General features: G+C 47.5%; 1 protein-coding gene across 1 annotated transcript; it reads left to right on the top strand.

The window, feature by feature from the left end:
- Nucleotides 1-520: 520 nt before the first annotated feature.
- Nucleotides 521-21,527, top strand: FAM167A (family with sequence similarity 167 member A). Its single transcript, XM_085306521.1, has 3 exons — nt 521-661; nt 10,351-10,898; nt 19,865-21,527. Exons 2-3 carry the CDS (start codon nt 10,527-10,529, stop codon nt 20,126-20,128), a joined length of 636 nt encoding a protein of 211 aa, XP_085162647.1. The 5' UTR covers nt 521-661; nt 10,351-10,526; the 3' UTR covers nt 20,129-21,527.
- The last annotated feature ends 2,820 nt before the right edge of the window (nt 21,528-24,347 follow it).

Below are 24,347 nucleotides of genomic sequence, written 5' to 3'. Positions count from 1 at the left end.
TCCCTGTTATTTTCTTTCTCGGAGAACGACTCACAGCTGTCCCTTGCATGCAACAGGGACGGCRGCGGGGATGCAAGCTCGGCTCATGCTGGGGGGAGCCTTGCTCATGAAAGCTGCGGGATCCTTCAGGATTTCTTGGCACTCTGGGGGCAACCCCAGCGAGCCTTTGGGTCCCTGCCATAGACATCGGCAGGGAGCAGCCCCAYAATCTGGGTAGTCCCGACGGTGAGGACATCTCTACCCCTCCTCCCTCCTTGGGATCCCTCAAGGCAGCTGAGTCGGAGGATGTTTAGGACCCAGGCTGTGCGGCTCCTCCCTTTCAGGTCTCTTCAGGGTTATTGCTTGGTGGGAGGTAGGTTCAGGGCTTGATGGTATGAATGAAAGAGAGACAGGAAATCTGGACTGAAAAGCTCAAACTGGAATAGCTCGCTTGTCTCCAGGCAACAGGCCTGACGCAACCACTGGAAAAAGAAAAAAAAAAAGAAGTCCCTTAAATAAAAAAAAACACACACASAGAGATTTCTGAAGCGAGACAGAGACAAGGATGAGACAGTCTCCTGGAGGCACTGGTGACACTGTTTTGCAAATATCAAGTTGGAGACCCCGGGAGGAAGCAGCGAGTCAAGATGTCCGTGGAATACTCCCTGTGACTCGGTTCCCGGTAAGTTTGTTTCTCGCAATGGCTCAGCCATGCTGGGGCTGGGGTGAAGCACTGCCTCCTGGGGACACCCAGGTAAATCCAGGACAAGAGCTGTCTGAGAGCTGTCTTGCGCAAGGGGGGGRCCTCCAGCTTTTCTAGCCCTGTGGAAGTGGGGAGCAGTAAGGACTTGGTCCCTGGGGAGCACCTGGGTGGAGGCAATGGGGACCCTCTGCCCCATGAAGTTCAGCATCCCTTCCTACATGTTGGGGCTGAGGGCTTGCATTGTCCTCTTGGCCGCAGTCTCCTGCCTTGCTGAAATCCCCTCAAGATGTCCCACACTATGGCACAGTGCTGATGGGGGCAGGCTGGAAATCCGGGCAGGGTGTGAGCCTCCTTGCAGTGCTCTCAGCCGGAAAGGTGTAGAGCTACCTAATCACCTTCAGGGGGATTTTTCTGTGCTAGTTGGGGTGTAATGGAGCAGAGTCTGGCCCCTGTTCAGGACATTCACCTGTTGCTCCCTTTGCCCCCTCTCCGAGACGAGCAGGAGCCCTGGAAGGGTTCGTTGGCGTGCTCAGTGCAGACATRATGGGATAAAGCATGGTGGCCTTGCAGGGCGTAGCTGCCTTCAATTTTTGAAACAGGCACTGCGTGTTGAGCAGAGCAGGTTTCCACCTGCTCGGGTCTGGCCCATGCAGCTTACGCTAGCACTGAGGGAAGAGGGAAAAAAAAAYCAGCCAGAACTTCTTCAGAGCCCTTTATAACATCTGGAGGCTGTTTACTGAAATAACACCCCTCCGAGTGCATGCATTTGTGCAACCCCAGCCAGCGCACCCCGGTGCAGCGWGCCCCCCTGCACGAGCCGTGCGTTCGCACCACACAAAAGCACATCTTGCAGCCGGCACCCTTTCAAATCCAGGCACGCAGACACCTCTCCCACAATTCCCACCTGCGCAGGGCTAAGGAAACCTCTCCCTATTTTTCTGTGCTGCTTCCAGTATTATTTGGCGCCGCTCTGCCCTTCGGAGCCTTTCTGCATTAGGTACCTTGGTATATTGGTTTTCATCTGTTTTATCCCTATAAAACAAATGAAAACCAAGAGTCCTTTTCCCGCGAGGGCAGCTGTGTCCGGCTGGTAYCACATCACCGCGGCTTTGTCTGCTCATTCCCAGTATCTTACGGATTTGCCACTTTTCAGTGGGAACAAACCCTTTCTGGCTGCTGTGGGTCTCCTCCCTGCCAGCCGTCATTTCAGCATGCTGGTCCTGTTGCTGTTATTTGTGTTTCAGATCTCCTCCACTTTCAAATGCCCGTTGAAACGTTACCTCTTTGGAGGGGATCGATACAACAGAAAAAAAGAGCAGAATGGGAGGAAYGTGGCTTCTCCCGTGCTCTGGGCTTGTAACAGCTCTGCAGCCATTAGGTGTTTGCAAAATCTGGCAAGGAGACACTGCAGAAAGAACAAATCAGCCTCGTAGAAATTTGGTCTTTTTAGGGGGGGAGGGATGGGGTGGGGATGCTTACTACGTGCTTCTTTTATATATATTAAATAATAACAAAGCGTAAGACAGATCGGCATTGCAAGCACCTAGGAGAAAGCAGGTTTGAGTACAGTGCTTGGATGATTAGCACCCGGGCGGCTGTTTAGGCGAGTAATTGGATGGGACAAGGAGCATGTAAAGGGGATTAGGGCAGCCAAAGGACTGACCCCCRTCCCCTGATCACTTTAACTTGGAGCCTGGGGGGTCTCAAGCAAGTGCTGGCCCCTGACGCTACAGGGGCTTGAAGGGGCTCAGTGGCGGCAGAATGAATCTCAGCGAAGCCAGAAAGAGGGTTTTTTTTCCTAAAATATACCCTTCAGCCTGCTGCTTTCTATGCTGCATTTAGGGAAAAATAACTCCATGTGGCAGTCTCCTGGGAAGAGAGCATTTCTCAGCCTGATCTGGCTCAATCCCAAGGAGCCCCAGCCCTTCACATTACTCGCAGTACRGTGGTACTGGTACAGAGGTCCCTGCCTGCTCTGCATGCTCTTCTCTTTGGTGAAACGCAGCTATGTTTGGGGTGGCAGCAGGGAAAACAGGGGAAGGAAGTAGCTCTGAYAAATCACAGGTGCTTCAGGAGCATTTTAGGCGCAGACTAGGCCTGCCCTCTCCATGATTAGCTCCCAAGACCTGGAGATCCCAAGATCTGCAGGAATTCTGGGGTAGCACATGGAAAAGCAACTTCTGCTTATAGTCCCTGGCTCCCTCTGGATTTCCACTGGCTTTGCCAGGAGATGGCTAGCATGGATCGGATCTCCTCACCAAGAAGGTGTCAACTGTCCAGTTCTGTTAAATCACTTTCCCTCTTAGGATAAAAATACCTTGTTTCAGYGGATGGGCTGAGAGTCAGTGCTGCCTCTCTCTTCCATGGCTGAAGGGTGGGCTGAATCTCCAGCTGCTGTGAYATCTCCCAGTTTGCCAAGGTTTCCCACTCATTGAGGGATTGTTCTGCAGGGGTGTCAAACATCTGGCAATGCCTGGGTTGAGGGGAGCTAGGCTGGTTTGAAAATGGAGCTGTCAAGGTCCATCAAAATCAGACATCAGTCTCAGGTCTGCTTCCTTGATGGAGCCTGACCAGTTTCCATGTGGCAGAGGCAGGAGGAATCAGCTGTAGCTAGGCAGGAAGGGACAGATAGATGTATCAAAGCAGTTTCTGACACTGTCACTGAGGCTTGAAAACAGCAGGGAAACTTAGGGTAAGGAGTACAAACTAGTTCCTACTGCCATCAGCATCTGGAGTCGCAGGACTCGTATGCGCTTGGGTCAGGCCCAGGGTGGTCTCCGACCTTTGAGGGAACAGGACACGTGCTCTGAGAGYGGCTTGAACAAACTCTGCCTTTTTTTGTCCTCAGCAGCTCTCCACATTTGCAGCCTGCCCTGCCTTCCTAGGCTCTGGGGGAGAAAAGGAGCTGTACTGTACAATGCCAGCATGACCATGGACCGTTGCCCACTCCAGTGCAGCTAAGGAGGGGCCTCATAGCTGCAGACTGTGCCTACAGGACAGGGATAGTCCCCTTACCTCCCCCCTTGGCACCTCTTTGCATCTCTACTCTGCTTTTCTTGTCTATTAGGTGGACAGGATGCAGTTCCCTGCGGCTCATYCCTCCTCTCTTCCTTGCATTGGTTGAGTTTTTGTGTTTTTTCCAGGGGGCATTTGGCCAGAAAGAAGTGTTGGGGGAAATCTTCATCTACTACAGATCATACATGACTGGAAAACCCCTTTTCTTCACCCTTGTCCACATAAGTCTGGGAATGACACATCCTAAGATGCAGCCCTTCTGCTCACCTTAGCATCTGAGTCATCTGAGAGGTCCTTGGGTTTTATTCCTGACAATAGACTTAYAGGAATATCAGTTGCACTCAGGATCCCATTAAATGAGTTGCTTTACCAGTGTCAGCCCACAGTGTRGGGCTGTGGTGTGACCATCTCACAAAACCAGCCCCAGAGCCTTGCAATATGGATCATCACAGGGACAGAAACTCACAACTTGGCTCACAGCAAGACCACTTAAGGTCAGTTTGGAAGCTGTCTCCAGACCTGCCTAGTACTAGTAAATACAATACTATCAGGACTGTGGCAATGACATTCAGTCAGCTCTACAACCTAAATGTTAGCATGGCCCCTGCCACAGTCTGGTCCAGACTAACTAGTGTTCTGGACCAGGTCAGTAGCAAGAAATTCTCTCTCTCTCTCTCAAACAGGGTGGCTGCATTCAAGCTGCTTTTTTGGGATARTGATAGTTGACCTGTGCCAAAATTGCATCAACATGGATGATAGAGGGACAGTGCTTGGGTCTCCCCTGTTTTTTTTTTTAATATATCAGGCTGGAAGTTTGGTTAGCAGGCTTGTGAAGGGACACAGTCAACATAGGTAGCCCTCCAGTGATGCCAGACCAGGACCTGCATTTCGTGCACTCCTGCTTACGATGCCCAACTTGGTGACTCYGTTGTCCTCATCTTGCTCTGAAAGAAAGGCCAAGCAAAACACAGCTGAGTATGGCACACCCCTCATTTGTTTTACCCCCTTGGATCCYTGTCCCCACAGGAAGGTGCCCAGCACTCCCTCTGCTGTCACAGTGGGATTAGGCATGGGCAGTTTGTTGGTGGAGACCCCAAAACATCTTGCGTTTTGGCAGCCTGGGGGTGATAGGGAAGCAGCCAACATGAAGACAAGGGCACCCTCTGGCACGAATGCTTAGCAAGGCCAGAAGATCCCCCTGGGCAGGTGCAGACAGGATCAAATTCCGTGACAGATTCAGGATTTGGCTGCCCACAGCTGACACCATAAGCATCCCTGTCCATCCTGTCTCTTGGCTGTGCCTACTAGGTTGAGAGCATCTCATCCTCAGGGCATTGATTTCATCAGGGGCTTCTGTCTGGAGGGAGTCCAGGCTTCAAGATCAGGCCCCTGGAGTGACCAGTCTTGCTGGTATCTTCTCCTTTTGGGTGGGGGGGAGGGAAGYTGAAAGTCACTTAGGGACAAGCAAGAAGGGCATTTGGGAACCAGATCAGTTTTATGCGGGAGCATAGTTACAGAAACCAGTCATACAGCCRCGAAGTCACCAGAGTCCATGCTGCATAACCTCTCACCTCCTTAGGAAGGTTATTTTGGCRTGGAGAAAGGAATTATTCAGCAACAGTATCCCTGCATGAAAACCACCGGCTCCAGAGAGCCGACATGTCGGCCTCTCCTGAGTATCTTCTTACCTTGTCCACGTCCCCCGGGCCTCGGCAGTGCTGCTGCCTGGAGGATGCTCTGGAGCCCCAACTCACTGCGTGCAGCAGCCAGGGAGGCGGTGRTGGAGCTGGAGTCCTCCCGTACTCCATTGCTATGGCAACCCCCTTGCAAAAGCATCTCCTCCTTGCTGCCCGCTGCCAACCTGCTGCAGACCAGCCGGCAGGGTCCCGGCTCCCAGCTGTCCTTGGCATGATGCTTGTGAAGCTGAGCCAGTGCTGGTTAAGAAATCAGGCAGTGCTGGGGAGAAGAAGATGGGCTGAGTACTTGTCATTGTCCTCTCTTTCTACCTGTAAGTCAAATGTGCACCCGGACTGGCCATTTTGCTCATGAAAAGAGAATATCACCAGTTGTTCACCTGCTGCTGCTGCTGGAGCAGCATATCAGGGTAYCTGATTATTCCCTACTCTGCTACCCTGCAAGGGTCAGCTATCTTTGCCATCCCCGTCTTTTAGGCTTCAGGAAGGAAGGCAAAATCCGCTCTCACCCCATCGGGCATGTACACACTGTATCATGTCAGTCCCCCATCTCTCGACTCCATCTCTCAATATCCATCTTATTTTTTCAGGCTGCCATTTCAGCTGCAGGGTCCATCTCACTCACAAGGACCTAATGCAGGAGGTTTTCAGATGTCTCCATCCCAGCTGCTCACCTCAACCTGTCCCATAATCGCAGAAGAGCTTGGAGAGCTAGAGGATGTTGTTGGCAGGTGCAGTTTACTTTAGGGTTTCCATTGGTAGGGTCGAGCGGTRTTTGCATGGCCCATGGGGCTATGAGGTTTGCAAATCCAGAAGTAAATGCCTGCAAACAGTCAGGTGAACCATATCCCAGACACTATGGATAATAAGGTATATCCCTGCACAGATTATAGTCAGAGCATAGGCACCGAGATGAAATGGAGACATTTGAAGACACAGGAGGCTGATTTCTGTTAGTCTCTGAAGATCCTCAGAGCTTTTTTTCAAAGGCCAGTTGCATGCACTGCGTATTTAGCAAAAGGGAAACTGAGGCACAGAAGGGGCTAAAGTGTTTTTTTGAAGATCATTAGCAGGCCAGACTATGACCACCATCCTGCTTATCACATGCCAGAATAAGGGTCATCCACAGTCCCACAGGTACCCCTTCATCCTGCAAAAGGAATTCCTTCAGGCTGGGCTTTGTCACATACTGCAGCTCTTTTTTCTTCTCAGGGACTAGATGAGCAGAATGCTACAGACTCTTACAATCACTGCTGCTCTTCTGCATAAATAAACAGTATTAGGATAAACTAATGTCCATTAGGAACAGTCAAGGCAGAGGAGTAATTTGTTCTCTGCACCTCTGTCTTAGCTAGATGTTTTATTTATTCTGTTTTTTTCCTCCACTCTCAATCCTCAGTGTTTCTTCCTTCTTTTTTCCTTTCTTCTTCTAGACTTCTTGCTGTTCAGTGTGTGGCCCTCCAGAGCACTGAATACCCTTAGCCCTGTTTGAATTTAACAGGTTGTAATTGTGCTGTTCCAGCACCCAGCAAACAACATTGCTTCCTGAAAGGTTCAAAGCTGACCAGAGTTCAGAGCGCTGATAGGAAGGAACAARCTTACAAAACTTTTCAGACACATAAAACTCCTGCCGTGCAAAAGGCTGTACTTAGCATCATTTTGTGCAATCTCTCTTTTGACTGTGAAGAACAGCATCTGAATTGTATTATTTTCTATCATTAGTGAGGAMAAAGCCAAGCTTTTCTCCCAGACCATTCCACCTTCTTCTGCCTTATATTACTTCCCCTAACAYGCCTGCTTTGCAAGGGGATGTTCACCATGGCTCTTTTGACCTCTGCTTTAATGCATAATGCATRGGCAGAGACATGTGTGGGTGTGTGACGGGGAACAGGTCTGCGGCATCTGCTTCAAGGATGGAGAAATGGCTGCAGTGTGAAGCTCTGGTGGCAAATAGTGCTGTTGCATCTGGCTTCCTAGAGCAGAGGACTCCTCATGAACTGTAAAAGTTGCACCTGGCTGGGGAAAGGGGAAAATTAGCTGTCCCGACCTGCAAACTCGCAAAAGCCAGGCCCCAGGACATGTGAGCTAGGTCAATCTTGGCATGGTGGGACTTCACATCCAGTTTGGTTTGATAGCTCTGGTTTAGCTCCATCTGGCTGCGTGCTTCTGCTGCTCCCTTTGCATTGTACCTAACGATCTTGTAGCCTGCAGGGTAGGGTAAGCTCACTCTTCTGATGGAAGTCTAATTCAGCAAAGATACTGAAGGGTACTGAAGGGTTTTTTGTTGACTCATTTACCCAAACTGGCACAGCCTAAGCCTTCRGGATAAATAAATTTCCTGCAAGGAAGGGCAAAAACACATGGGCAAATGTGCCAGGTGGAGACAGGAGTAGGCCCTCACCATTTGGGTATCAATCTCCTATTTCGCTTAATTAGGCATGTCAYGAACCTACTAGCAATGACTAGTAATGTCTAATGAAGACAAATCAAGAGTTAATCACTTAAATTCCCTTGCTCAGCCTGGGCTAGAGGAACATTGAGCCTGGGGCAGAGAGTCTAGGAGAATACTGTTGATTTGAGCAACAAGTCAGATTTGTTTCTGCAAACTAGCTAGCTCTCAGGCAGCAAACAGGTTTGCATTTCAGCCTCTCATACAGAAATTTTTCACACGCTTACCACTTTCAGATCTCTTTCTACAGTAGATCTTTGACCCAAGTCCAAGGTATTGATAGGAAATCAGAGGCAGCTCCCTTGTGTTGTTTTTGAGTTTGGGCAGGCTGAGGAACAGACATTCCTATTTAGGGAGAATCTCTATAGAGAGTTAAAGGAAAGTTTCGTGTTGCACCAGGGAGGAGGTGAAGGATGGATTGGAAGGGTGCCACTTTCAGAGCAGAAAAATCAAATCCATCATCAGCTCCAGCAAGTTTTGGAACAGGGAGGAGAGGTGCATTGCTCACAGCAGGGTCGCAGCAAAGGGACCGCTCCAGCTGCCGTGGTGCTTTCAAGGCTCCGTGCTGTAAACGTTAACCTGACTTATACCCCGAGCACAAATAGCAATAACTACTTCTGCTCTGAGGATTTTATACATACAGAAGACACAAGACAAAAAAAGTCTGTAGGGGCTCTGCATTGTAGTTGTGGAGTTCCAGAAATTCAGCCCTACAATAGATATATTATCCCTGTTAGGGACTGCCAAAATCAGCAACCTGATAGGGAGCTGCGGCTGTYTCACCTCTATGGGGCTGCTGCATTTGGCAGCTCCTGCGAATCCTCATCTCAGTGTAGGGAACAAAAACTCAGAGGCAAATCCTTTAAAATCTTTAAGTGTTTCACTTTATTGATTYTAGCGGGCTAGAAGTAGCCTGTTGAACTTCTAGGCAAGTGAAATTCATTGATATGCCCTCAGCTTTGCAGAGCATCAGTTCAGGAGCTGGCATATAGTCTGACTCTCCAAAAGGGCAGCACTCTGCATTTACCTCCACGTGATCTTTTGTCAACAAAAAAAAAAGAATATTGTTGCTGCTCCAGAAGTGAGAATTGTTGGCTTCAACCTGATATAGTGTCTCGGTTTGCTCCTGCTCCCCGTAAAACTCTCATTAACATAAATAAGAGCAGGAACAAGACCGCAACATGACTAATTCTCCACCTCCAGACTGTCTGTGTGTACATTATCAACTATTCATTCAGCTCATGTTCCTGCACACAACTGTGGGATAAATCTTGCTCTCTGTTAGTGTTTATTTTAAATTGAATCTTCTTACTGAAAAGGTTTGAGAGGCATAATTATGGTCTAGATTTCAGAATTACACGTGTCTTTGGGGGCGTAAATAGAAGGAAAAAGAATAGCTGAGTAACTCATATTACTGTGTTTTAGTGCATCCAGCTAGAAAACTCCGTACATCCTGACTGATCTTTCTGGGTATGTTACCAGGAAGGCAAAAAGTATTTGGTTTGTATTATACGTGTATATGAGACAAGATCTATTCCCAGCTCAGCCACAGATGAACGTGTGACCTTGAGAAAGTCTCTTCTCTGATCCTTCCATTGAATAAATGCAGAAGCTGGTGCACTTAGCTCTTGCAGAGTTGCTCAAGTCTTTTGTCTCTCAGGGTCTCATGGAGACAGGTATAACTAGCCCAACTTTGCAGAGAGGGAAACTGCAGCACAGAGTGTGAACATAGTTTCTCTGAGCCCATGTGTGATGTCCAGAGGAGAACTTGGGATGAAAACTCCTGGTTCCTGAGTGCCAATCCACTGTCAAGGTGTTTTTGAGACTCTACGCAGCATCTTGCCGTGCTCAGAAACCCACGTAGTGTGAGGGCTGCGCCTGTCAGGAGACGTGTGTGTCCAAGAGAGTAAGTGGAAAAGGCCCCCTGGATACACCTGTCCTGGTGAATTAAACAGTGCCAAGACATGAGCACTGCTGCCCCAGCACAGTTCAAGATTTAATATGGGTTAACCCACTTTTTCCRGCTCTCCTTTTGGCTCAAACTCTTGGGAGATGTTTAAACTAAGTCTCGCTTCATCTGTCTCTGTTTTCCCTATCTGAAGAAACTACCAGCCAGAAAATCATCAAAATGGCACATAGAGACCAGGAAATACCCCAACCCCTGCAAACAGCCATTGCTGGCTCTGGAGGACATTAGGTTATGCGATATAGCCCCAGAAGGGCATGTGAACATGTCCTGGCCTTTTTGGAAACCCTTTCACGGCTTCTTGACTTAAGATTGGAGATGTAAGTAACCAGAGCTTCTCTAAAACCTAAAGCTTGTCTGTTCCTGCCCAAAAAGCAGTCAGATAGCTGAGGTGAGGTAACACTCCCTAAGAACAGCTTGGCACTGTGCCTTTTCCAAAGCCCTCACTCCCTCCACTCCAGCCTGCTTGCAGGAAGAGCCATCTCTCCCTTCTCCGTCCCTCTTGCGTCTCATCATCAAAACCAACTCTCTGCCTTTGTTCTAGGTGTTCATCCAGGGCCAGCACGGTGCCTGAAAGGGAGACCCTGTTGATGTGGCTGTCCTCCAAGGGACTGTGTCTGGCACACCGCAGGAGTGCAGGCGAGCAGGCTTGGCTCTGAGGATTTCCCACTCCAGCTCTTGTCCTTTTCAGCCCACCTCTATGCTGTTTGACACCCAGAGATGTCTCTCCCTAAAATCCAAATAGAAGAGGCATTGGAGAGCACAGACACCAGCTCAGGGGGTGCTGTTCCTCCCGATGATCACCTGAGGAGCCTCAAGGCATTGACGGAGAAGCTGAGACTGGAAACCAGGCGCCCGTCCTACTTGGAGTGGAAGGCAAAGCTGGAGGAGCAGGCATGGAAAAGCCCCCAGCCAGCTGGAGAGGAAGAGGTGAACGAGGCCAAAAAGACCACAGAGGAGACTATCCCTCTAAGGAAAGTGCAGCTACAGCTCAGTGGGAGCTCTTCCCAGGACAAGGTGACTCTTACCTCAGGGAAAATAGGTGATTTTGAGAGCATCGATGAAGCTTTGACTTGGCTCAGGAAGGAGCTGGTAAGTGGTTTCCTGTCTCTGTTAGACTGTGCTCTTCCAAAAGAAAAAAAAAGAAAGAATAAGAATACAAGTGATTCCTTGTTCCCTCTTGTCTTCAGCCACAGGTGAAAATGCAACAATCAGTCATTGCTTTTTCTGTGGCTGGCAGGAGCAGGAGCAGCCCAAGGAAGGGAAAGGTGCATGGCAGAGCATCTGTAAGGATCTAAAGTCCAAGTGTTTGCCTAATAATTCACTGCCTTCTTTTAAACTCATATCTTYCTGGGGTTTCTAACATCCTGTAGTAACCTGCTACCTCTAGTTCATTTCTGCACTGTGGGACCAAATGTTTCCTTTCGTCTGAAGCTGTTGTGGAATCCTCATGTTGTAATAGTATAATAAGTAAAAAAATTATTCTTTCCTCCGCTGTATGCATGATGTTAGAGSCTTATCTCAGACCCCTCTTCAGCCAGTCTTTATAGGTTCATTGTCTATTGAGTCCTTCATTAGAAGGTTCATTAGTTTGCCACCTCCATGTCCCAACTTTGGTCCCTGTATTACACATAYTGGACATTTATTTCTGGTAATTATGAAGTAAAAGGTACTTGTAAGGTGAGACGGCAGCTGCCTACAATACGCTGTCAGGGTAATGGTTTCAGCTGTTACAGTTGGGGACACGAAGTCCGACTGTCARTAGGGATGAAATTGGAAGGACTGGAGACCTCCCAAAGTGAGAGGAAGGCTGGTGGTTTTTTGAGGGGACAGTRCTAGTGGGAAGGCCAGAACTGTGCCACAACCTTCACTGCCTTCCTCCGTGCACTTTGGTGGGAGGAGAAAATGCTATTCCAGGAGATGAAAACAAGACACAAATGCTATGYCTATGCTAGGAAAATAAACAGAGCCAAGGCACGGGTCCTGATTTTCTATATGTCAGGTTGCCGTCACGGTCCTTGGCACATATTTGTCCTGGGCCAACCAGCCTTGATCCAGGCAGCTGCCAACCCAGTTCAGCAATCAGCACAGCCTGAGGACAGGAGGAAGACTGATAGCAGTATGTCTCTGTGATTCTGTGATTTTCTGGAGGCCRAGGGAGGTTAATAGCACAGACACGGCTGTATCGCAGCAGCTGCTTGAGCCCTGGTGTTCTTCACAAGTGTAGATGCAAGTAGAGAGACTGAGTGGTTTTCTCCAGGTTGAAGAGTAGGTGCCACAAGCCCCCCACCTCCCCTGCAGTAACCACTGATATTTCCTTCTTATTGTAATGAAAAMAGTTTAATTATATGGCCCAGGTGCCTGGGAACCAGATATAAGTGATATCATGTGACTGTTTCTGTTGTCTGTTTGCTTGCGACTCCCATCTCTATTTGCAAYGGTCCTGAGAGCAGCAATATCTGCCACACTGAGGGTCCTTCAAGACTGGGAAAGTGCATGTGGTTCAGATGCACTTGTGCAAATGTTCTYGTGCAAATGTTTTGCTTTTGATAAGCACTAAAAGTCTTTGAGGAAAACTTCTTATGCAAACTAGTAACTAATATATTTTTWAAAAGTCTCTGCAACCCTCACTCCAAAGAATATTTGTCAACTTTTTGTTGCTGATGCTCTATAGCCCAGCTAGACTGATCTGTAGATTATTTACAGAAGTCATTTGGAATGTCACCATTTTTGGTAATTTGAAATGTTTCTCAGGACCTTGTCTTTTGGAGATGAATACAGTACTTTCAGGAATCTAGCAGTACTACAACAAGTTTTGAGCTGATCTCCCAAATCATTCAGTGCTATGGAGAATATCAGCTCTTGATGTCAGACTAGGATTGAGGTCCATGCTTGCAWCTATGATGAAATCTTAAATTCATAGTGTACTTGGTGTAAAACACAAGATCTCCATCTCCAGACCTCAAAAGGCAGTAAGGAGCATATTTCCCTTCTCAGAGCCCCAGCTTTAAACAGTTTTGGTTTGTTCTTTGGGATTCTGCCCATAATGGAAGTATAAATTTTCCTGGAGCCTGATTCTATCCTTTAGACTGGGGTGTGGTATATAAACCACCATTTGCTGAAAATTAAAGTTTAAACTTATTAAAAAAAAGCAAAGCAAACCCTAACTGTTCCTCACTTTCCATTTTCTTTTCTCTTAATTATACTAGTCTTCACTGGATCTGGATGTGACTCATGTAATTTAGAACAATTTCACCCAAAGAGAGAGCATGCATCTGACTGACCGCACAACTAAATAGCTATGTTGGAGGCACTGTTGTTGGGTAACAGCTGTCAGCAGACAGTCAGAACATAGCTCATCTGTAGCTTACCAGTATGAGGGAAAACAAAGATGCATTTTACGTTATGTTTGAAGGATGAAACCCAGATCCTGTTGGAATAAATGAGCAGGCTTCCATTCACTGCAAGACAGCAGGACTTCAGGGCTGAAGCCCATCTCGTTTACTATTGGCACGTTACTAAAGCAAATGGGAATCCTTTGGAGCAGGATATGGTTATGTCTAGGTGTCTACATCTGTTAAAGCAGGAACCAAAGCCAGAAACRACAGCATCCCTCAGGTAACACTCTGCTCTGAGCAGCTAGGCAGGACTCCAGCACCAGACCCCTCAGGTAGGGCCAGCCTATGAAGTGGGGAATGAATTCTTCTGGTCTGGTTTAATGTATGGCACCAGAGGCCTGGGAGCATCACGTAACCCAGCCTCATCCCAAGCAACCAGGTATAAAAGTAGCATAGCAGAGGAGAGAACATTTATACCAGCACAAACAGTGCCAAGACCTGCTCCCCTGTTACTGGGAGTGGGCCCTGGTTGTGGACCCTGCCCCAACTCATAAACTATGCCTGGAAGTTATCTGAGTCAGCGGTAGCTGGTTGGAGTCAAAATTGTGCCAAGACTATGCTAACAAAATAAAAGAACGGCCAAAGTCTAGAGTCTGTACCACACTCTGCCTCTGTTTACCAGCAGAGACAAAGCTAGTTTGAATGTCTCGGATAGCTTCCTCGATTGCTTCCAAAAATGATCCTGTAGTCAGAGCTGAAGCACAACTGTGTCTTCCACACTGTCCTCCACTGCAAGGCAAATTCTCCCCCAGTCTATGGAGCTTGTCGTTAGAAGTCAGTTTAGAGTATGTAGGGTTCACTTACCCATGAAATGGCAAAATTCAGTGCATGTGGAGACTTCTACCCAGGAAAAAAGGATACCAGTGCGTGTCCACACTGAACAAAGTRCAACAGTCCCAGGACATGAGCATTGGAGCTTCATCACTCACTCTGCACCATTGCTAGCACAGCCTCCAGCATGATGTAGGCTGGGTTGGAGCAGCAGGTTGGCCTCACCACAGTTTTCATTTGTGCTGATTAGGACCCTGCCAAACAGTTAAATCTTCAGGAGTTTGTACATGCTGAGGACCATTCCCTACGGACAACTTGGTTGAGACCACCTTTTTTTGAAGGCTAAGTGAATTTAACAGTACATATATGGCCAAACTGTCAGCTGGCCATAGTGCTRCAGGATGAGCTCTCGCATTAGTTAGCTATCTAGCAAAGTGGTAGTCCAGGAGTGTCCAGATTTAAAATTGAAGTTTCCTGTTACTCTCAGTCCACACAAAATGAGTTAACAGTGCTGCAAAGGATTTGCTTTAGTGCCTCCAGAGAAGATCAGGTGCTGACTACTCATGTGCTGAAGTGAAGATAAGGACAAACCCAAGGTCTTACGGGGGATCTGTTGTTCTTGATCTTTATCCCCACAAGACCTTTCCCAGGGCCTGATTCTGTGTCTCACACATTAAGGCCTGGCCCCAGTTTGCAGGATTGACATATGCCTGCTGAGCTCCAGCCAGCAGCATCAGCTGGGATCTGCTGAGAATCCAGTCTTGAAAAGCTGATTTATTCAGACATGCAAATTCTTGCTCTTGTTTTTGCACTGAGAGGCTCTGTGTACAGAGGTACAAGCAAATTGCAGCACTCAGCATGTGTTGAAGCACTCAGGGGCTGGGAAACTTCTTTTGCTAACACTCTGTCTCTTCTTTGCCCTCTTGTTTGCTTTTGCTCTGTCAGATGAGGCCACTCTTCACTAGTGTTGAAAATAAGGCCATCACCAGCCAAGACAGGCAAGGGCCTCCAAAATGGGCTATGTACAGACTAGAAGAGCATCTGGAATGCCAAATCTCAGATTGGAGGAGCAGTCCTGGGAGATCTCTGGTGCACTATAGAGAGTAAAGGGGATGAAAGATCCAAGGATCAGAGTGGTCAGACTGTGTTTTCTTGTTTTTGAAATTTGACAAGATAATTTTTTATCAGCTCTAAAAATGAGACCTCAAAATCCTCATTTTCCTAAATGAATAGAAGTGGTTAAACAACAGAACTCCACTGTGAATTTGTACGGCTTAGGACAGTTCTGACTTTAGTCCAAGAGGAAAATATTTTTTTCTTCCTGAATTTTTCCGGTATTTGGCACTGAAATTAGAGGAGTATCAGCCAGYACATAGGACAGACTCTTTAAAAGAGACCCAAATGTCTGATGTTTTCTCCTGGGAAATCACAAAACGTCTCTGTCCAGTTGGTCAGTCATTTAGAAAGGTCTTACCAGTGTTTATAGTTCATCAGACTGATTAAGAACCAGACTTGAGTGCTACTGAAGTCCCTGGGAATCTTTCYAATGGATTCAGCAAGAGTTATATTGGATCTTAATAAAGCAGTCAGCAAAGGTGTCTGCATTTGGTCAGGAAAACACTTGTTTTGCTTTAAGCTTTGTTTGATCTTTGGAAATAAAAAGGACTGGCCTCCTGGGAGCAGCTGTTTCTCACCAGTCCACCCCGCTGTGCTTCGTGGACCTCACATTGGGACTATGGCCATGGAACACTTTTCTTCTGGGAGGAGGTCTAGAAGAGCTCCACACCTCCTCTCTTACCTGGTGTGCTTTCTGCTGCTATATCCGCCCTGTAGTACGCTCAGGGGAGATGGAGCAATGGCAGTGGGAACTTTCAGACCCTCCAGTGAATGACCATACAGTGTACAGTTGAGATAAACCTGGAGACAAGTCTGGGCTACATCCTAGRCCACATCTATTTGGTCTAAGCCACCTAGACTGGACAAAAGGCAAGGATGCATCCAATTTTTTTTTCTCTCTCTCTCCCTATTTTACACATCCTTGGGAGTCTATAAACAGGAAGAAAAACAGAAAACAGAAAACCTTCCTGGGTTCATAAGAGTTGCTCAGTCAGACCGTTGTGGTCTAGCTTTGTGATTTGGTCTAGTAGCTGCAGTAGCTCCTCTGCCAGGAAGCAAGGATGTCTGGGTTAGGTTGTTTCTCTTGCCAAAGGAAGTTCAAACCACCAGCTCGTGAATCCCAATGAGTGCTCTAGCTACACAGTTTTGCCTGCTGGAGCAGGGCTAGTATGCAGAAAGTGGTGGGAGGAGGCAGAAAATGTAAAGAAGCAACTTGCCTATGTGAACCTGAAACTGTTACTGCATTTGGCATGTAAGACTCGAAGGAGGCAAAGTGCGTGGCTTCTGCAGGGTGTGCCCTGTGGGTTTCTCTGGAGCATTGCACAGATTGTGGGCGATCATGCCATTGTCCCATACAGATGAACTGCATCGTAGTGACTGTTTAAACTGAAAATCCACGACTTCCCATGATGTGGACGTTATAATCCTATTATTTCTTTCCAGGAAGCTTTGTGGATCTTTGCTGACCCAACAGTGCTCACTAATCATTAATCATTTATAGCAATGTTCTTGTCCTTGGCCTTGGTGGCTTATATATTTCTAATACTCTTGAAGAGTGTCTGGAAAACAGAAGAAGAATGACAATTTCTGGGTTCTGACCCAAATTCTGCTGATATTCTGGGTGGTTTGGAACAAATCACATCACTTTCTTCTGGATTGCCCAATCTTGGCTACATGTAGTGTCACCTTCTCAGACTCATACATCCCATCCAGCAAAGCCACACAGCCATAACCCAGCTTCCTGCCCTTGTAAAGCAGAGATGCAGAGACCAACCAGGTCTGCAGCCYTGTCAGGGCCTAAGGAATTGGAGATCATCCAGTAAAGATGCTGCAGCATGCTGATGGTCTGATTCACAGAGGGGCAGGACTTCCAGGCAGGTGCAAATCCTTCCACAAGGGAGAGCTGAACCAGAGAGAGGCTTAGGCATGCTTGTCACAACTCCACMACACTGGGAGGGTTGGAAAGAACAAGACCGCTGAGGGATGACAGACTTTTTGCAYCTCGAGCCAACTCTTGGCAATGAGCGGGAGGAGCAAGAAATGGTCATTCCGCCTCCTTTATGCCCCCACAGACATGCCTCCYCCCTAAAGCTGTCACCATACAAGGCACTTCTGAGCTCTCAGGAAGCTGAGAGGACTCCTAAAGGGTCCAAGTAGTGGCAGCCTTCRTCTCCCATGCCATCTCCTCATTGTGTGCGTAATCTTTTAGTCAGCCATTACCAGGCTTTGTGCCTCTCCCATTCTCTCTTCTTTCCTCTGACAAAGAGAGGCAGCTCCCCTTAATGGAGACCATCCAAAAAGTCCCAGTCCTAGCTCCAACAGAGGGAAGAAGGGGACATTATCTCTCTGGGAAAGTGCTGTCTGTGCCAGTCCATGCATGGTGTACCTCTCACACATCGCCCCTACTTCCCCATTCAGCCAAGGAGCATGATATTCCTTGGCACAGTCAGTAAGAGCTGTCTAAGAAAACAGCCTCTTTTGATCAACGTCGTTGTGTCCTGAGGGTGATTTTGCTTCCTGTATCTCAGTGGACAATGCAGCATTATCCCCATCTTACAGACAGGCCAGCTGGCCAAGTGGATGAGGAAGAAGCTGGTTTGGCAAACTCAAGGATCACCAAGTCAGACAAGCAGAAAGGAAAGACGATTGGAGGTGTGAGCTCCTGGAGGGTACAAGAAAGAATCTGCTACCACACCACAAACAGCTTTGCCTCCGGGCTAGCACAAGAGCAAAACAGCTTCCTAGAAACACACAGAAAGCAAGAAGTGTTCAAAAGTTGAACAACTGCCTTGCAGAGGAAAAATAGAAATCTCCAAGTCACTTTCCTCACCACAATGACCTACTATTTCATTTTTAAGTCCTTTTTATTTTTTTTAATCTCACTTTCCTCAAAAATCTTTAATGGAAGCATTTATGGACATTTCTGTATCTTGATAAACTGACAAGAAGGAATGCTCAAGGGCCAGTTCAATAGAGGCTGTGATCTCCTTCCYGACAAAATGTCAAGCCTCACCATTCACTGTGAAACAGGAAAAAATGTCTCCAAAGTGATTTTTTCATTGCAATTCATGTGGGAGGAGGAAAACCTGTAGAGYAGCATTGCTCTGCTGGGGGCATGAGTTATGAGGCCTACAAGGCAATAGTGATTTTTCAAAGGTAAATGGCCACAACTCTGCCAACAATGCGGGAGGGAACTTCACTCTGAAATTTGTACAAAGGTGGCTTAATCCTCTCCAGGCAACCGAGACAGAGTCCAATTGCTGGCTTAGAGCGCGCAGGCGAGTTCATCCATGCTGCCTGTATGGCTGCAGCACCAGGAGTGAGAAGAGCCCAGCTTGGATTAACTTTCATTATATTAACGTCAGCTCTCAGCCCAAGCTCAAGAGCAGCATTTCAGAGAGTTCGGGGGTTTCCAGGCCCTGCACAGAATAGCTGGAGCAGAGCCAGGTTTCCCTCTGAGGCATTTTACCCTGCTAGAGCCGCTTCTTCACTTGGCATGAGCCTGCTCGGGCACAGGGCTTTCCTTCGCGATGTCTGGTTGTGCTGAAGCAGAAGAGCAGCAATTCCTCAGGGATCAAAACCAGGAGTCGTGGTAATGAGGAGCTCTCTTCTCACGACGGTTTGGGTCCTGTCGTGGAGACAGGATACTGCACYGGGGCAGACAGAGGACTATTTTCCACCCAGTCTTGGTTCCCCTGGTCTCCAGTAGTTACAGAGAGATTTAAGCCACAGGGTTTGCTAAGAGCTGTTTGACTCATCTCCCACAACACTCTTTTCTTTGTGGCTTTTGTGGTTTCTTGCTTTTTATGAGAAGGGATGTGGGGTGAGGAGTGGGAATTGTGTTCTTGGTATTTACTATTCTAACTCTGCCTACTGCTGTTATCCAGGTAAAGGCTGATCCTTGCTGTGAATCATACCAAGTGCTCACCTCCTTCCTCAGCACCCCCAATAYCCTGCAGCAATAAATTTTCTGGTTAATTATGAGTTTGAATAAAAACAAAACAAAAAAAAGAGCTGTTTCCTTTCATYACATCTGAATCTTCTACCTTTCAAAGTCAAGTGCCAGAGGAGGACAAACCCTCTGAAACGCCTAGCTCATTAGCCTCCAGGACAGTCGCTGTCTCTCCTGTGGGAAACCATCGAGGCCCATCCTGAGAGCCACTTCCAATCAGCGAGACAAGCCACGGGGGAACAGGCAGGGACACGTTCCCAGCTGTCAGGAACCAGCACAACCCCACAGAACTGCACTGATTTATGCAGGCTGGAAGCCCAGTCCAAGTATTTGGGGATCAGGTCTCTGGAGCTCTTTTAATTGGTCCTTTCCACCTCTAATTGCCACTTTTCATTGTGGTTGCTCCCTTATGAGCAAAATTAATTTGGCCTTGGTTAGGGTTGAAATAGGAGCTCTGAAGCCTGTACTGAATGATACTCAAGCCAACACTTAGACAGGACTGATTTTAATTTCAGTTTTATAGCAGGGAGGCAAAAATAAGAATGAATGCTCCTGGAAATCTGACCAAGCACAGACTGCCTTACCATAAAGATTCACCATCCTAAGCACAGATCTGCCTGGGGTGCACTGCTGGCTTGGAAGATGCCAGTCTCCTTCCCATCTCCCCTCCTAGTTCTTTGCAATAGGGCAGCAGCTCTCGCCGAGCTTCTTTTCCCATGATTTGGTGCAATGTCTACTTTAGCTGGGTGAACCATAGGGTTAAAGTTGGTGTGCCCTTGCTAATAGCCTCTTCCCTCCCCACCCTCCATTTTGTGTTTCAGGCAGAAATGCGCCTACAGGACCAGCAGCTGGCGAGGCAGCTCATGCGTCTTCGCAGCGATATCAACAAGCTGAAAATTGAGCAGACCTGCCACCTGCACCAGCGCATGCTCAATGATGCCACATATGAGCTGGAGGAGAGAGATGAGCTCTCTGACCTCTTCTGCGACTTCCCTCTTATGACCTCCTTCAGCCTCTCCACACCACTCAAGCTCATCGGGGTCACCAAGATGAATATCAATTCCCGCCGGTTCTCACTGTGCTAAAGAGGGGGCAGAAGAGGGAAGGATGGGGGAGAGAGAGAGGATTGGGCAGCACAAGGGCTCTCTCCACCTGATGGCTAGCTGCAAAGAGGCCTCAGAGGAGCAGRGGTAATAGCAGCAAACAGAGAACCCATAGCTGGTCTTGGTGGCAGGGCAGAGAAGCAGAGCTCAGCACTGAGATGGGCCAGAGACGCCTGTAGAGAAGACAAGACCTGCAGGAATCATGCAGAACRTCTGAACCCAGTATACGTACTTAGCCGGCTCCATCGCAAAGTCCTTTCTCCTCCTTCTCCACCCCCTGCAGTAGCTAAGAGGCTGTCACAGCTCCAGTAGGGTTGTTATACTCAGAAATCAAAGGGGAGGTTCAAATATCAGCCACAAAAAGCAAAATCCCTTTTCCCTTCCTCTTTACCTCCTCTCAGGCTAGGGCCATCTTTTCAGAAAATAAGTCACTTTCCTCACTGGATGAGTCCTCGGGCATTGACCCACAGCCTCTGCTGTTCCGAGCACAAGTTGCATTTGGCTATTTCAGGTGTGAAGCTGATTGCCAGTGGAAAAGAGCCCTCTCAGCAAGTGAGAGACTGGGAATTAAATTGTATGCAACCTCAGGAAGTGTTGAGAAGTTGCACTGTTAATGTGCTCTGTTGAGTTCAATATACACTAAATTAATTTTGCTCATGGTATARGTTATGGCCACATCATGGACACATTCATATAGAAACTCCAGCTGGCCAGAGGTTGTCTGTGTGCCCTAGAAATTATATTCAGAGCAACATATGTCCCAGATCTCATTGTCRACAGTGGCCTCAAGACACTGTGTGGTTATTCCCATAAACAGTAAGGCAAAGAAGATAATTTACCTTGCCATGACATCCCACAYCAGAGAAATCATCCCAGACTGACATTCACCCCAGTACCACCAGCGAGTATTGGATCCTCTGTAGCAACACATTTCTACCAAAGAAGGGAACTTCAAAAGGAGAAAAGGGACTTCTGTGTAGTGATCAAATGTGTAAAGTGTGAGTATAAAATTAAAAGAAGAAATATTGCTGTAATGAGTTGTCATCAATATGCTTTGGAGCTGCAGCAAACACAGGATTCTCTCCCTGTCTGGCAGAATACAAGACACCATAAGATGTATTTTCTTGCCTTTCAGTGCAAAGAACTTCACATCCACCTCTACACTGCACATGGCATGGAGGACAGAAGTAGCCAYGGTCTAGATGTGCAAGGGTAGGACACAAGCAGTCTAGCCATGGTAACCTGGGGACACCTGGCACCCAAGACAGACTGGTCAGAGGCAGCATGGTTGTCTCCAGGCTCTCCCTCCTTTTTCAGCATCTTTCCTGACCATGCCATAAYGGTGCAGTCCTTCATCCCATCACCCCATATCAGCTCTGCTCTCTACCGCGTGCTGGAGAGGACGGATGCAAACTGAACTGATGTGACTGTGTCTGCACAGCTAACTGCCCAGCTGTGAGGGAGAATGGGAAATGCAAGCTGACACTGAGCCAAAAGCTGTGTGACCACACTGACATGTGTCTGCGTACGTAAGCTCTGTGCGTGTGAGTGTGTGTGTACATTTTTGTATGTGTGCACGTGAGCCTGCAGGAAGCCTCTCTAGAGAGGGCCAGGAAGAATGGTGGGCCCACATCTTTGTTTCCAAATCGGATGTGAACTAAAARCCAATCAGATTCTGTGATGCCTGAGAAGAGAATGAGGATGCAATGAGACCTCAAGGCTCTGGGTTTCCATGGAGAGCTCAGGCCGATGAAGAGCACTGGGCCCATGAGACTGGCATTTGTGGAAATCTCAAGGAACAGCCTGGTGCAACCCTGTGGTGAGAAGGCTTGTGATTCATCTTCCTTCCAGCTGGTGCTTTAACTTCATAGGAGTCCATGGGTCTYCTTGGGAGGGACAAGTTACCATGCAAAGGGTTTCATAACCACATGAGACTGCCAGTGACCTCCGCATCTGAGTTCAGTCCTCTATCTCCAGGGGCTCCATATTGTATAACCCCTTGATGATTCCTCTCCCTGCATTTTAAAGCTCACTGGGGCTCCTTCCCCAAAGGTACTTGGAAGCTCTTTAAACACTGAGAAGCTCCTGTGGCCAGAAACTTGCCTCCAGTTTCCGTTCTCAATTAATTCACAAACAGCCCCTACATTTAATATTTTCTGGTTTAGCTGCAACCCATCTCCTCCCTTCCTGATGCTTTTCCCTCACTGCATTTTATAGACAGTTGTCAACCTCCCACTTCTCAGCCCTCCTTTTGCTAGGTTAAAAATCCCAGGCTTATTTAGTCTCCTCTCATAAAGTCGGATCCTCCATCTTTGGCCTTCCTGGGAGCCCTTCTCCACCCTTCTGCACTGAGAATTCGTGCTTTGAGCAGRATTGTCAAACCACTGTTTTGGTGAGGTTGAGGTGTCTGTGCATTTCGGTGAAAAGTGTAATTTCTTTCTGCTAAGAAAGGCCACCGGAGCTCTACATATACTAGCAAGTTAAGCAGTACAGTGCCCAAGAACTCAAAGTTTAATAGGGATGTGGCCAGACTGCCTGTCAAAGCTGAGAACAGGCCACAATGCTGTTTGGTTTACTAGTAGAGAAGTAGCCTTATTTTCCCATGGACATTTTGAAGAAAAAAAAATAAGGAGAAAAAAAGCTTATTAAAAATCTTCTTTGTTTACTTTTCTAATAAAAAATTTTGATTCCTGTCCCACATGCTGAATTTCAGAGGCATTTTCAATCAAAACACGGCAATGACAGCCTTTCTATGAAAACAATGCCTTAGAGAGAARCAGTCCTCTTCTTCTAAGAGTAGCTAGGGTCAAATACAGATTGGGCCTGCCTTTGGGCCCATGTTTGGTTAAGTATCTGAAGGAAGAGTGTCAGGGGGACAAACTCTTTTCAGTTGTCCCATGTGACAGGACAAGAGGCAATGGGCAGAAATTGAAGCACAGGAAGTTCTGCCTGACTGCGAGGGGGAATTTCTTCCCTGTGAGAGTGACGGAGCCCTGGACCAGGTTGCCCAGAGAGGTTGTGGAGTCTCCTTCTCTGGAGATATTCAAGACCTGCCTGGATGCAACCGTGTCTACCACGCTGTAGGTGACCCTGCTGAGCRGGGAGGTTGGACTAGATGATCTCCAGAGGTCCCTGCCAACCTTACTGATTCTGTGATTCTATGATTCTGAATGCAGGAGATTAGTACAAGCAGCCTCTTAGGAAGTCATTATATGTGGTGTAGGAAATACAGGTCTGGGTTCCAGACTTGCATTTTCCATATTAAGTGGGACGGGGACATTCAAAACTGCCAGCTGTTCATCAAAACGCACAATTTTTAAATTATAAAATGATGTCTGTACTGATTTCTGCATCTGGTCTCTCATTGTGTCCAGCAGCTCTGCCTCTGCCTGGGGAGCTATTGGGGGTGCTAAGAAAGTTTCTATCTGTTCTCTGGAGACAGGAGAGTGGGGTTTTTTGCCTGCTGATATGGTGCTCCTCTAGGACTGACTATCAGCAGGAGCTGAACAAGTGATGTTCTGCACTGAAGAGYACAACTCCAGAGCAAAATGCATCTTTCAAAATGCAGACAGCAATGGTAGGCTGGAAATCTGTGTGAAGCATCAGGCAGTATTAGCAACTGTGAGCTAGGAAGCATCAGCCTGATGCTTTCAAGGTTTCCAGATACACAGGATTTCCAGTCAACTTTCTCCAGCATTTTCTATCCAGGCACATCATGAGGACACCTTTACAGCTTCATTAGCACCTATTCTACTTCACAATCTGTAGGGGAGAGAAAGTGGGAGAATATGGTATGTATTTCAACAAAAAATACCAGAAACAAAGCTAAAAACAAAAAGGTCTTCTTTTATTAGGTGTTGTTTTGTTGCCCAACCACCGAGTCAAATGCAGATTCAGATACTTAAAAACATATCAAGCTATGGAAAAAAATAAATAGATGAGTAAYTGATTTTTGCTGACCTTTGTTTGGGAAACAAAAAAAAGTAATMCAAAGCTGGGCCTTGAAAAACATGAGTTTGAGTCACTGCTCCCASTACAAAATCCCTGGAAAGGATTCATCAGGGCTCAGCTGTCTGCAAGGAAACAAGTTGTGCCCTCAAAGTGCCTCTTCCCCTTGTCCAAGTGGCCAAGAGCCGCATTCACCTTTTTGAAGGTGGCTGTCACAAGCAACAAGAACAGCAGCAAAGCTGGACCATGTGTA

This window comes from Rhea americana, unplaced genomic scaffold (genome assembly GCF_003343005.1).
Source record: "Rhea americana isolate MKP2758 unplaced genomic scaffold, rheAme1 scaffold_240, whole genome shotgun sequence".
Classification (NCBI taxonomy): Eukaryota; Metazoa; Chordata; class Aves; order Rheiformes; family Rheidae; genus Rhea; species Rhea americana.
Note: the sequence above shows the minus strand (reverse complement) of the source record. Positions and strands in the feature narration are given on the sequence as shown.